This window comes from Ranitomeya imitator, chromosome 5 (genome assembly GCF_032444005.1).
Source record: "Ranitomeya imitator isolate aRanImi1 chromosome 5, aRanImi1.pri, whole genome shotgun sequence".
NCBI classification, from domain to species: Eukaryota; Metazoa; Chordata; class Amphibia; order Anura; family Dendrobatidae; genus Ranitomeya; species Ranitomeya imitator.
In genome coordinates this window covers 709,847,190-709,862,750 of record NC_091286.1, presented here as the reverse complement: position 1 = coordinate 709,862,750, position 15,561 = coordinate 709,847,190, and the positions used below count along the sequence as shown (strand labels likewise).

General features: G+C 47.7%; 1 protein-coding gene across 1 annotated transcript in view; it reads left to right on the top strand.

Moving 5' to 3' along the window:
• The window catches only part of EMILIN1 (elastin microfibril interfacer 1), a 106,473-nt gene that overhangs the window by 74,160 nt on the left and 16,752 nt on the right, over positions 1-15,561 (top strand). The window contains exons 4-6 of the mRNA XM_069728655.1: positions 2,175-4,340; positions 13,238-13,363; positions 14,239-14,256. Of these exons, the coding sequence (XP_069584756.1) occupies positions 2,175-4,340; positions 13,238-13,363; positions 14,239-14,256 (2,310 nt within the window). The remainder of the gene's footprint in view (positions 1-2,174; positions 4,341-13,237; positions 13,364-14,238; positions 14,257-15,561) is intronic.

The window sequence follows — 15,561 nt, the reverse complement described above, 5'->3', positions numbered from 1 at the left end:
GGGGCGCAATATCCCTTGCCCCTTCCCAGGCTATTAATATCAACCCACTGCTGTCGGTTTAGCCTTTGCTGGTTTGAATTTGAAGGAGGACCCTACATCATTTTTTTCTGGGGTCCCCCTCTGAATCAAGTGAATTATGGCAAGTACTGCCCATACAGTGGGGTTGGGGGCCCAGATCTGCACAGAGGCCCACCGGGATATTCCCCTGTTCCCCTATGGGCCAGTCCGAGCCTGTACACAGCTGTTTCAGACTACAACTCCCATCCTGGTTGCGCTAATCTCAGGGAGACTCGGCGACCATGATGATAGCTGCCTTCAGCCGCCGGCGCCTGGGAATAGCGCAAATTGTACTGCTTTTCCCAGGCGACGGTACAAGTCAGACGGACAGCAAACGGATACACGGATGTCACATATGCACATATGGATTGGACACAGACATAGACCAGGGATCTCACCATTACTGGTTTTTCCAGTACAGGAATCACCAGAACATGTGAAGGAGACCTAACACATTAGAGCACCAAGGCCACCTTCTGCTTAATAACAGAAACAGCTGTGGATCCAGGTGGGCCCCTCTATATGACGGGGTCCCGGGCGATGACCCCCCTCTACCTATCCAGTTGCTACACTACTGACTTCCCTCATTTTCTGTACAGACTGGCTCTAGTGATTACAGGAGGAGAAGACTGTGACCTGTGTCCTCTTGTCCTCATCTCTGCACACTGCCTCTTGTAATGAGGAGACATTGAAACCTGAGCCCTCTTGTCCTGACCTTTGCAGACTCTGAAGCTGTGAACTTCCCCGGGGTCTCCTGGGCCCTCATCTCCTCCATGAATTAGATGTTGGGGTCCTCATGTCAGACCAGAGTCCTCTCTTGTCCTGACCTCTGCAGATTCTGAAGCTATGATCTTCCCCAGATCCCTTGTCTCCTAGGTCTTCATCTCCTCCATGAATTAGATGTTGGGGTCCTCATGTCAGACCAGAGTCCTCTCTTGTCCTGACCTCTGCAGATTCTGAAGCTGTGATCTTCCCCAGATCCCTTGTCTCCTGGATCTTCATCTCCTCCATGAATTAGATGTTGGGGTCCTCATGTCAGACCAGAGTCCTCTCTTGTCCTGACCTCTGCAGATTCTGAAGCTATGATCTTCCCCAGATCCCTTGTCTCCTGGGTCTTCATCTCCTCCATGAATTAGATGTTGGGGTCCTCATGTCAGACCAGAGTCCTCTCTTGTCCTAACCTCTGCAGATTCTGAAGCTATGATCTTCCCCAGATCCCTTGTCTCCTAGGTCTTCATCTCCTCCATGAATTAGATGTTGGGGTCCTCATGTCAGACCAGAGTCCTCTCTTGTCCTGACCTCTGCAGATTCTGAAGCTATGATCTTCCCCAGATCCCTTGTCTCCTAGGTCTTCATCTCCTCCATGAATTAGATGTTGGGGTCCTCATGTCAGACCAGAGTCCTCTCTTGTCCTGACCTCTGCAGATTCTGAAGCTGTGATCTTCCCCAGATCCCTTGTCTCCTGGATCTTCATCTCCTCCATGAATTAGATGTTGGGGTCCTCATGTCAGACCAGAGTCCTCTCTTGTCCTGACCTCTGCAGATTCTGAAGCTATGATCTTCCCCAGATCCCTTGTCTCCTGGGTCTTCATCTCCTCCATGAATTAGATGTTGTGGTCCTCATGTCAGATCTGAGGCCTTCAGATCTCATTTCCAGTGTAAGTCAGTAAATAGTTGCTATCTCTGAGACTATTGTGACACTAGATGCCATGGTTGTTTTTGTATTGTGACTTTAGTCCCTCTGGTCATTTGGTGAATGAACACACTACCACATGGCTGTAGAGAGATGGGGTCTGTGAGCTGCTCCTTAGCTGTCTCCTGTTGAGCTGTTTCTTCCTCCACTGTCTCCCTCTGTGTAGACTTTCTCCTCAGGCTTCTCATCATTGCATGTGTTCTTATCTTTGTTTTCCTCTAGGATCTGCAGTTCCTTACAGTTCACTCTTTTTCACTCTTTGTAGTTTCTCTCTGGGTTCTATCTTCTCTTCAAGCTACCAGTCCTCCTAATATGCATTCATCAGAAATCTCTACCAATATGAGGTAATACCAGAAATAAAGGTGCTTAAGCTACAGTGCATTTTGGAATACTCACTGATTGTCTGTCCTGTTGTTTCTGTCAGGTCAAGGAGACTCTGAAAAAGTGAAGCAACTGGAAGACAAGGTGCAACGTCTGACCAAGGACCTGCAGAGCTTGCAGTCTACATTGCAGGGGATGAATGAGAAATTCCAGTCTGAGATTCGTTTGACTGTGGAAAATGTGTTGAATGGGAAGCAACCAGCAGATTCTGCCTCCAGCCAGCCTGACATGTCGGAAAAGCTAAATGACATTCAGACCCTCCTGACCAATCTGGACAAGAAAGTGAAAGATCATGATCAAGAGCTCGGAAACTTGAACCCCCACCAGCCTCCTGGCAGTTCTGGCATCACTACCGGCCTAAGAGGAGACATCCTAAAAGAGGTGGAAAGAATGATGCAACAGTCATGTTCCACCTGCCTCTCAGGGTTGGAGAGCTTCCGTAATAAACACAGTGAGGACCAGGACCGTATACGAGGGCTAGAGAAACTTATTAACTCTGTGGACCTGAGAAACAGAGAAGCCGTGCAGAACATCCAGTCACATGTGGTGGAGATGACAAAACGGATCCCAAAGGATTGCTGTATGGAAGTTGCTGATCTGCGCAGAAGAGTAGGTGATACAGAGAGGAGAGCAGACACCTTGTCTGGATCGGTGGTTGCCCTGACCATCCGTCTAGACAGCGAACTAGGGGACGGTAATAATGAGATCAGCCAGGGGGGCACTAACCTGAATAGTCGCCTATCCGACATTGAGGGGCGAATGAACATCACGACAAGGACCTTGGAGGAACATTATTACAACTACAGAGACGAGCTGAAGAATTATTTCCAGGATGAAATTGATAAGTTCAGAGATGATTTCAAGAACCGCATTCAAGGCAATGACTACAAAATCAACATTCTGCTCTCTGAGCTGGGCAACAGTTCTGGATTCCGAGATCAGATGGAGCAGAAGATGCTGGATTTCTCCCACGATTTTAACTCCCTGAAAGATCGTGTAGGAAAGAATGAAGATCGCATTAGAGAAGTTGGTGAAGATGTGAAGATTCTGAGCAACAAGGTGACCAGCTCTGTCCACCAGTGCAGGGACCAGTGCAGCAAGCAGAGTTCAGATGTGACTGAAGCCGTCTCAGACTTGGAGACCCGGGTGAAGCAGAACACAGACCAGATTGAGATTATCCATTCCGATATCATCGATCTGAGAGAATCGGGCATAAAGATGCAAGGGACTCTCAATGACTTGGAAGATGAACTCAGTAACGTTAAGACCTTTGTGAATGCTAATGGAGACTCCTCCATAAAGTTATTCAATGACCTCAAAGATGCCCAAGATAGATTCACGACCACCATCCTGGATGATCTGGACAGATTTGATGTAAACATTGCTCAATATCAGAACGACACTAATGGAAAGATGCTTGACATGGAGAATGATATTGCCTCTCTTAAAAAAATGATACAGTTCGACTACAGGAGCTGTGGGCAGGTGTGCTCCAATCTGCAGGAGGAAGTGGGCAAGTTAAAGGAGCAGGTGGCAGAGTGCACCGCCACTTGTCAGGCAATGCACAAGAAAGCCGAGGAGGGCCTCAGCGGCTCCAGTAAACCTCTCGATGGCTTTACTGTCTTTGGAGGAAGCTCTAGTGGAGAACTGAAGCATTTACAGGGAGAACTTTCTAACATCATTGTGACCTTCACATCCTTAAATGACAGTGTTAAAGATCTGCAAGAAAGCGTGGAGAAGCATGAGACGGACATCCATGACCTGGGGACAACCAAGCACAAGCTCATTTCAGAGATTAATAAACTTCAGGAGGAGGTGACCGAGCACATCAAAGACAACACTGAAAAGTTCCACCTCTTCCAAAAAGAAATCAATAGTTTTACCAGCATGGTGTTAGAGGAGAGCCAAGAGTGCCGTCGTTCCTCTGGAGGACTGGAGGAGCGTGTCAGTAAGCTGGAGAATGTCTGCCTTAAACTTGATACAGTCTCAAGTAGCTTAAGTAAGATAAAGGAAACCCTAAATATGCACGTGTCCGGCCTGTGGAACTGTGTGCATGAGATGAACAGCACCCTGAGGACTCACAGCGCCTGGTTTGATAAACTTCACAATAAGCAGCTCAATGGCATCAATGGCAGACTGAACACTCTGAACAGCTCCATGCTGATCCTCTCCTCCGAGTTCCAGAACTTCACCCTCCAGGACTTTATAGGTAAGACACCGGGGTTACATAGTTAATACGGTAGGAAAAAAAAACAAAAAGCAAATGTCCATAAAACTTAACCGAGGGATGGAAAATGACAAAGAGAAAGGATATATATACAACCACAATGCATGATTCGCTCTGCCCCAGAAGTGGTCAGCGTTCCATCCTGATCCCAGTTGTCGGCCCCCTGGACTAAACCTTTAGAATAAAAAATTTACACATTTACTGAATTGTTAAAAAAGAATCTTAGCCTTTTTAAAACCATCACTGGTTCTTGCTGTGTCCCTGCTCCTTAGGTCGGCTGTACCACAGATTAATGCTTCTCTTGGTGAAGAAGCCTTGCCTCCTCTAGAGATTGAACCTTTCTTTCTCCAGGTGGAGGGCGTGCCCCATTGCCTCCTCTAGAGATTGAACCTTTCTTTCTCCAGGTGGAGGGCGTGCCCCATTGCCTCCTCTAGAGATTGAACCTTTCTTTCTCCAGGTGGAGGGCGTGCCCCCTTGTCTCCTCTGGAGATTGAACCTTTCTTTCTCCAGGTGGAGGGCGTGCCCCCTTGTCTCCTCTGGAGATTGAACCTTTCTTTCTCCAGGTGGAGGGCGTGCCCCCTTGTCTCCTCTGGAGATTGAACCTTTCTTTCTCCAGGTGGAGGGCGTGCCCCCTTGTCTCCTCTGGAGATTGAACCTTTCTTTCTCCAGGTGGAGGGCGTGCCCCCTTGTCTCCTCTGGAGATTGAACCTTTCTTTCTCCAGGTGGAGGGCGTGCCCCCTTGTCTCCTCTGGAGATTGAACCTTTCTTTCTCCAGGTGGAGGGCGTGCCCCCTTGTCTCCTCTGGAGATTGAACCTTTCTTTCTCCAGGTGGAGGGCGTGCCCCCTTGTCTCCTCTGGAGATTGAACCTTTCTTTCTCCAGGTGGAGGGCGTGCCCCCTTGTCTCCTCTGGAGATTGAACCTTTCTTTCTCCAGGTGGAGGGCGTGCCCCATTGTCTCCTCTGGAGACTGAACCTATCCTTCTCCATGTTGGAGGTAGTGCCCCATTGTCTCCTCTGGAGATTGAACCTTTCTTTCTCCAGGTGGAGGGCGTGCCCCCTTGTCTCCTCTGGAGATTGAACCTTTCTTTCTCCAGGTGGAGGTAGTGCCCCATTGTCTCCTCTGGAAATTGAACTGTTTTTTTTTTCTCTAGGCAGAAGTAGTAGCCCCCCTCGTCTGCTCTTGAGACTGAACCTTTCTTTCTCCACGTGGATGGAGTGCCCCACTTGTCTGCTCTGCACATACACACAAATACATTCATACATGGGACACATATATACCGACCCACACATATACACAGCACATACATACAGATACATGCACACACAGAGCACATACATACAGATACAGGCATACGTACATTACATATATACAGGTACATGAATACATATACTTACAGAAACATGTATGTATATTCATATGTATCTATGTATATGCATATGCATATACATACAGATACATGCATGCACATACATACCATGACATGCATGCAAAGGCACATACATACAGAGACATGCATGCACATACATACAGATGCATACTGTCACGATAGGACTGGCGAGTAAACTGGGACCAGAGGCACCTTTCCTGGCCCTAGCTCTAGGGGGCGCCCTAGCTCGCCCTGTTCCCCGGGATACCTCAGATGGTGAGGATGCCAGGGCCTCCGCCCTTGCCCTATCTCCTAGCTGCAGCCCTGCATCTGTCCCCTTCCCCCACCTGGGGAAGAGAAGCGCTACTGTGTACCGCAGTACACCAACCCGACAGACAGGGGAACCAAGACAAGGGTAAAAGAAAACTCCACTCACACAAAATATACACTCACAAATAACAGAGGTATTCACCAGGGTGTGAAGGACGGGGGGAGAAATTAAGGCAGGTAAGGATGAGGAATTGCCAAGAATACAAACCAAGCAACAGTCGCACAATAAACTCCTCCAGCTCTCCAGACACCAGCTCCTCACTCTCCAGGTCTATGTAGCAAGTGCTAACTCAGACAAGGATCTGGCCAGAAGGCCTAGCTTTTATAGGAGAGAGGATTGGCTAACCGAGCACAGCTGAAAGCAGGGATTATCACATGGCTGATTAACCCCTGTCCTGCTGAAAGAAAACAAACACATTTAATACACCAGAGAAGTGTTTTTTCTTAGCGGCGAAGCAGGAGCCATCAGACGCTGCGGTCTCTGCGGTCTTCTGGCACTGTTCTGTCGTGGTAACTCCGTGACACATACATTCACATACTTACACAGATTCATGCATACACATACAGACATGCAGGCACAGGCACATACATACAGAGACATGCATGCCCATACATACAGAGAAATGCATGTGCATACATACAGAGACATGTACATACATACAGACACATGCATGCAAAGGCACATACATACAGATACATGCATGCACAGGCACATACATCTATAATATAACGCTGGGAGCGTCACTCTGTCCGAAGCCTCTATAGACTGCGCAAGCGCCGGCGCAGTCTGGGCCTCACAGAGCGACGCTCCCGGGAGGTCGCGGTGTGCGTTCACACTGAACACACACCGCGATCTCCACCGCAGAAGCAGGAACCGCCAGGAGGGTGAGTATCGGCCTATATTCACCTGTCCCCGTTCCATCGCTGAGCGGCGCCATCTTCCCGGTCTTCGGTCTGTGGCCTTCAGTTCAGAGGGCGCGATGACGCGCTTAATGCGCGCCGGCGCCGCCCTCTGACTGAACAGTCACAGCCAGGAGACCGGTAAGATGGCGGCGCTCAGCGATGGAACGCCGGACAGGTGAGTATAGTAAGTGCTGGGGGGGCCTGAGCTGGCGGCGATACCGGCACCTGACCCCCACAGCGCGCCGGTGTCCCCGCCTGCTCAGGCCCCCCAGCACTCGGCGCCGAGCGGGTCAGAGGCAGTATGGGGACGCAGGATGGAGCAGCACATAAGGATGGGGACGCAGGATGGAGCAGCACATAAGGATGGGGACGCAGGATGGAGCAGCACATAAGGATGGGGACGCAGGATGGAGCAGCACATAAGGATGGGGACGCAGGATGGAGCAGCACATAAGGATGGGGACGCAGGATGGAGCAGCACATAAGGATGGGAACGCAGGATGGAGCAGCACATAAGGATGGGGACGCAGGATGGAGCAGCACATAAGGATGGGGACGCAGGATGGAGCAGCACATAAGGATGGGGACGCAGGATGGAGCAGCACATAAGGATGGGGACGCAGGATGGAGCAGCACATAAGGATGGGGACGCAGGATGGAGCAGCACATAAGGATGGGGACGCAGGATGGAGCAGCACATAAGGATGGGGACGCAGGATGGAGCAGCACATAAGGATGGGGACGCAGGATGGAGCAGCACATAAGGATGGGGACGCAGGATGGAGCAGCACATAAGGATGGGGACGCAGGATGCAGCAGCACATAAGGATGGGGACGCAGGATGCAGCAGCACATAAGGATGGGGACGCAGGATGCAGCAGCACATAAGGATGGGGACGCAGGATGGAGCAGCACATAAGGATGGGGACGCAGGATGGAGCAGGACATAAGGATGGGGACGCAGGATGCAGCAGCACATAAGGATGGGGACGCAGGATGGAGCAGCACATAACAGTATGGGGACGCAGGATGGAGCAGCACATAACAGGATGGGGACGCAGGATGGAGCAGCACATAAGGATGGGGACGCAGAATGGAGCAGGACATAAGGATGGGGACGCAGGATGGAGCAGCACATAAGGATGGGGACGCAGGATGGAGCAGCACATAAGGATGGGGACGCAGGATGGAGCAGCACATAAGGATGGGGACGCAGGATGGAGCAGCACATAAGGATGGGGACGCAGGATGGAGCAGCACATAAGGATGGGGACGCAGGATGCAGCAGCACATAAGGATGGGGACGCAGGATGGAGCAGCACATAAGGATGGGGACGCAGGATGGAGCAGCACATAAGGATGGGGACGCAGGATGCAGCAGCACATAAGGATGGGGACGCAGGATGGAGCAGCGCATAAGGATGGGGACGCAGGATGGAGCAGCGCATAAGGATGGGGACGCAGGATGGAGCAGCACATAAGGATGGGGACGCAGGATGGAGCAGCACATAAGGATGGGGACGCAGGATGCAGCAGCACATAAGGATGGGGACGCAGGATGCAGCAGCACATAAGGATGGGGATGCAGGATGCAGCAGCACATAAGGATGGGGACGCAGGATGGAGCAGCACATAAGGATGGGGATGCAGGATGGAGCAGCACATAAGGATGGGGACGCAGGATGGAGCAGGACATAAGGATGGGGACGCAGGATGCAGCAGCACATAAGGATGGGGACGCAGGATGGAGCAGCACATAATAGTATGGGGACGCAGGATGGAGCAGCACATAACAGGATGGGGACGCAGGATGGAGCAGCACATAACAGGATGGGGACGCAGGATGGAGCAGCACATAAGGATGGGGACGCAGGATGGAGCAGCACATAAGGATGGGGACGCAGAATGGAGCAGGACATAAGGATGGGGACGCAGGATGCAGCAGCACATAAGGATGGGGACGCAGGATGGAGCAGCACATAACAGTATGGGGACGCAGGATGGAGCAGCATATAACAGGATGGGGACGCAGGATGGAGCAGCACATAACAGTATGGGGACGCAGGATGGAGCAGCACATAAGGATGGGGACGCAGGATGGAGCAGCACATAAGGATGGGGACGCAGGATGGAGCAGGACATAAGGATGGGGACGCAGGATGGAGCAGCACATAAGGATGGGGACGCAGGATGGAGCAGCACATAACAGGATGGGGACGCAGGATGGAGCAGCACATAAGGATGGGGACGCAGGATGCAGCAGCACATAAGGATGGGGACGCAGGATGGAGCAGCACATAAGGATGGGGACGCAGGATGGGAGCAGCACATAAGGATGGGGACACAGGATGCAGCAGCACATAAGGATGGGGACGCAGGATGGAGCAGCGCATGACAGGATGGGGACGCAGGATGGAGCAGCACATGACAGGATGGGGACGCAGGATGGGAGCAGCGCATCACAGGATGGGAGCAGCGCATCACAGGATGGGGACGCAGGATGGAGCAGCACATGACAGGATGGGGACGCAGGATGGAGCAGCGCATGACAGGATGGGGACGCAGGATGGAGCAGCACATACCATGATGGAGACAATATACCAATATAAATGCTCGCCACCTGGGCGTAGAACGGGTTCAATAGCTAGTATATATATATTGTAAGATGGCCGCCAAACAGGTCCTTGAGGGGGAGATGTGTATCATCAAGGTTGGTAGCCTTGGTGATGTAAGCCGGGAAAAGCAGGCTCCAGCACATATAGGGGTGAGAAATTTAATTTGCATATATACATACAGACACTCACACTATAGAATACTTCCCAGGCTCCTCTTCTTCAGCTCATCTAAACTCCCACACAGTACAGGGCCTGTGGTAACATCAAGATGTCATGACTCTGAGTTGATCCAAGTCATCTTATAACTTATGAGCATCCTCCATAGATTACAGTGCACGACATTGTGTCATCTGCAAAAAGAAAACCAGTAACCTCAGGGTCACCACTTACAACCGGAAACCTTTCAGAGAAGCCGAGTTCACCACAACTTTCTGTGTTCGGTCGCTAATTGAGCCAATTCCAAAACTTTCTAATCCTATAGACCTTAATTTAACCCTCAGCCATTTGTGAGGAACACTCACACGCCTCTTCAAAGTCCCAAACCAATATATCCATACCTCACCTCTGTAGTCAGATGGTCTGTATATACTATATACCCACAGATCCTCTGTAGTCACACACTCTGTATATACTATATATCCACAGCTCCTCTCTGTAGTCACACGCTCTGTATATACTATATACCCACAGATCCTCTGTAGTCACATACTCTGTATATACTATATATCCACAGCTCCTCCCTGTAATCACACGCTCTGTATATACTATATATTCACAGCTCCCCACAGCTCCTCCCTGTAATCACACGCTCTGTATATACTATATATCCACAGCTCCTCTCTGTAGTCACACGCTCTGTATATACTATATACCCACAGATCCTCTGTAGTCACATGCTCTGTATATACTATATATCCACAGCTCCTCCCTGTAATCACATGCTCTGTATATACTATATATCCACAGCTCCTCTCTGTAGTCACACGCTCTGTATATACTATATATCCACAGATCCTCTGTAGTCACATGCTCTGTATATACTATATATCCACAGCTCCTCCCTGTAATCACATGCTCTGTATATACTATATATCCACAGCTCCTCTCTGTAGTCACACGCTCTGTATTTACTATATATCCACAGCTCCTCTCTGTAATCACACACTCTGTATATACTATATATCCACGGCTCCTCTCTGTAGTCACACGCTCTGTATATACTATATATCCACAGCTCCTCTCTGTAGTCACACGCTCTGTATATACTATATATTCACAGCTCTTCCCTGTAGTCACGCGCTCTGTATATACTATATATTTACAGCTCCTCTCTGTAGTCACATGCTCTGTAAGTACTATATATCCACAGCTCCTCTCTGTAGTGATACGCTCTGTATAATAATAATAATAATAATAATCTTTATTTTTATATAGCGCTAACATATTCCGCAGCGCTTTACAGGTTGCACACATTATCATATATATACTATATATCCACAGCTCCTCTCTGTAGTCACACGCTCTGTATATACTATATATCCACAGCTCCTCTCTGTAGTCACATGGTCTGTATATACTATATATCCACAGCTCCTCTCTGTAGTCACACGGTCTGTATATACTATATATCCGGAGCTCCTCTCTGTAATCACGCGCTCTGTATATACTATATATCCACAGCTCCTCTCTGTAGTCACACGCTCTGTATATACTATATATCCACAGCTCCTCTCTGTAGTCCCACGCTCTGTATATACTATATATCCACAGCTCCTCTGTAATCACATGCTCTGTATATGCTACAGTATATATCCACAGCTCCTCTCTGTATTCACACGGTCTGTATATACTATATATCCTCAGCTCCTCTCTGTATTCACACGGTCTGTATATACTATATATCCATACCTCTTCTCTGTAGTCACACGCCCTGTATATACTATATATCCACAGCTCCCCTCTGTAGTCACACGCTCTGTATATACTATATATCCACAGCTCCTCTCTGTAGTCACACGCTCTGTATATACTATATATTCACAGCTCCTCTCTGTAGCCACATGCTCTGTATATACTATATATCCACAGCTCCTCTCTGTAGTCACACGCTCTGTAGATACTATATATCCACAGCTCCCCCCTGTAGTCACACGCTCTGTATATGCTATATATCCACAGCTCCTCTCTGTAGTCACACGCTCTGTATATACTATATATCCACAGCTCCTCTCTGTAGCCACATGCTCTGTATATACTATATATCCACAGCTCCCCTCTGTAATCACACGCTCTGTATATACTATATATCCACAGCTCCTCTATGTAGTCACACGCTCTGTATATACTATATATCCACAGCTCCTCTCTGTAGTCACACGCTCTGTATATACTATATATCCACAGCTCCTCTCTGTAGCCACATGCCCTGTATATACTATATATCCACAGCTCCTCTCTGTAGTCACACGCTCTGTATATACTATATATCTACAGCTCTTGCCTGTAGTCATACTCAGTCATACACACTCCCTTGTGTTACATTACAGAGGAAGAGGAATAGAGCTACTCAATTTTATACATTTAATCCAGAAATATAGGCACATTATAAAGATATGCAAATATGATACAAAATGAACAAAACAATATGATATATACAATTATAAAAATAAAAAAAATTAAAGAAAAATTATTAGACCTGATGTCCCAGTAATGGCTCAGAGCTTAGCGGAGGGAATCACTTTGATTGAGAAAACAGACAGAAGCCAAAGCAAACTATGGCTTCCAAAGACAAAGGATGGAAACCCAGATACTGCTTTTTATTAGCTCTAAAGTTTGCCTTGATGACCTCATGTGGGGAATGGTTGTGTGATGTGCTGGGTCTGTTAGAATTTTATGAGATCCCCAACTTACAGGATACCTTCGCCCCTGGAGATTTCAGGCGAGACATATCGTCATCATATTTTTTATCGTGATTTTACGTTTACATAGATCCCAAATTTGACAGTTATCGCATCTTCTGTTGACCCGTTATTAAGTTGAAGGAGTTCTAATGGCCCTACCCTGATGTGAGTGAATGTGTCATGTTCGTCATATTTCTACGATGTCGTAAATCTATATCACGTAAAAATTGGATTTATACAAACCCCAATATTCATATCTCTACAATGGAGACACAACGTCTGGAACACTCCCTTTGAACCCAGAATGTTCCATCCTTGTGCATAAGCAAATGTCTGTCTTGCTGTCCTTTTCCAGCAAAATGTCCTGTTTAATTACATGGGCACTGCAGGGGACTGCTGTTTCAAAGGTTGGTTTAATTAGTTTTTCTCCCCCTAGCTGTAACTAGTTTCCTCTCTTCCCCATATGCTCAATGTGAGGTCCGATTTCCAAAAGGAGTTTGAATTGTCATCTCTTTTCCCTTCTCTGGAGATGTGTTATGGATTTTAATTTTTGGTTGACAGCTTTGTTATAAAATATTGTAGTTGAGGAACAGACCAAATTGTAGTAGATTGAAGAATCAACCGTGATCTGATGTAAGAGCTGAAAGAGAAGTTTATCATGAATTCCACCTCCACTTGGGGGGAGTAAAGTAATCAGGTCACTATTGTAATAGCATTCACTTTCAGGGTTCCAAATGGTCATTAACTAGACTCCTCTATATCAGGACCCCCAGGTCTACCAGGTCCTCCAGGGCCAATAGGAAAAACAGGGCCTCAAGGACCACCAGGGCCACAGGGACCAATTGGGAAAGATGGAGTTCCTGGAAAGCAAGGACCTATTGGACCACCAGGTGAGAGTTACATTTCAGGGGAAATATTCAATGTATAATGTATTTGTCGGGTTCTCCATTTGGTTGATTTTTTTTTTGTACTAGGGACATGAGTTAAGTTCATGATACATGGTCACATGTTAGAGCCACGGGCTAAGGTCATAGTCTTTAAAGGGGTTATCCAGGACTTAAAAATAAAAAAAGTGCCCAAGCACTAACAGGCATGGAGTTGCTACCTACCTGCCTGTTGTGCCCGAAGCAGAGCGGTCACAGACTTGCACTGACGTCAGGTCAGCAGAGCGGCAGTTTCTTTTCCTGTCGACAGGGTGGGACTACTAGTGTCATGCTGATTGACAGCCGGCTCTCCCCCACCTAATTGGTGGAAGCCAGCTGTCAATCAGCATGACGTCATTAGTCCCGCCCTGTCAACAGGAAGAGAAAATGCTGCTCTTTTGAAAGAGATCAGCTGAATCTCTGGCAGGAGCGGTCAATGACCGGCGCCGGGTACAAAATGCAGGCAGTTGCCTCTGTTAGCAACTACATGCCTGTTAATGCTTAGCCACATTTTTTTTTAAGTCCCGGATATACCCTTTAATGAGGAGTCTTAGATTAGGGTCAAGGGCTGGGGTCATGGCTTAAAGTTCCGACCTATGCTCATAGATTTTGTTCATGGGCGAGGGTCATGTTTAAAGTCATTGCTTATGGTCATGGACTTGACCCGTGGGTTACGTTACTAAATATGCGTCCGTCACTCAGATCCTCACTATTACACAGAATAATCAGTGAATCCTAATATTAGCTGAAAGTTGTCTTCGGTTTATATTACACATATTTCTATGGTCTTATCTGTTCTTGAGAGATATCTTTTGCTGTTAATTCATCTTTCTTTTTTATAGGGCTTGAGGGTGAACAAGGTGAGAATGATATCCTACTTCTCTAATATAGAAGTTGAAAATGAAGGCGACGACTTATAGATTCTATTACCATTATATTATTACATCCATGGGCAGGAGATCTGCAGATATCAACACTAGATCACTACATCCATGGACTGGAGATCCTTCTGATGTCATCACTAGATCATTACATCCATGGACAGGAGATCAGCAGATGTCACCACTAGATCATTACATCCATGGACTGGAGAACATCTGATGTCACCACTAGATCACTACATCCATGGACAGGAGATCAGCAGATATCACCACTAGGTCATTACATCTATGGACAGGAGATCAGCAGATGTCACCACTAGATCATTACATCCATGGGCTGGAGAACATCTGATGTCACCACTAGATCATTACATCCATGGACAGGAGAACATCTGATGTCATCACTAGATCATTACACCCATGGACAGGAGGAGAGCAGATATCACCACTAGATCATTACATCCATGGACAGGAGATCAGCATATGTGACCACTTGATCATTACATCCATGGGCCGGAGATCAACAGATATCACCATTAGATCCTTACATCCATGGACAGGAGAACATCTGATGTCACCACTAGGTCATTATATCCATGGACTGGAGATCAGCAGATGTCACCATTAGATCATTACATACATGGACAGGAGAACAGCATATTTCACCACTAGATCATTACATACATGGACAGGAGATCAGCAGATGTGATCACTAGATCATTACACCCATGGACAGGAGGACAGCAGATATCACCATTAGATCATTACATCCATGGACAGATCAGCAGATATCGCCACTTGATCATTACATCCATGGGCAGGAGATCAGCAGATATCACCATTAGAGCCTTACATCCATGGGCAGGAGAACATCTGATGTTACCACTAGATCATTACATCCATGAACTGGAGATCCGTCTGATATCATCACTAGATCATTACATACATGGACAGGAGGACAGCAGATATCACGATTTAATCATTACATCCATGGACAGGAGATCAGCAGATGTCACCATTAGATCATTACATCCATGGACAGGAGGACAGCAGATGTCACCACTTAAATTATTACATCCATGGACAGGAGATCAGCAGATGCCACCATTAGATCATTACATCCATGGACAGGAGATCAGCAGATGTCACCATTAGATCATTACATCCATGGACAGGAGGACAGCAGATGTCACCACTAGATCATTACATCCATGGACAGGAGGACAGCAGATGTCACCACTAGATCATTACACCCATGGACAGGAGTTCAGCAGATGTCACCAC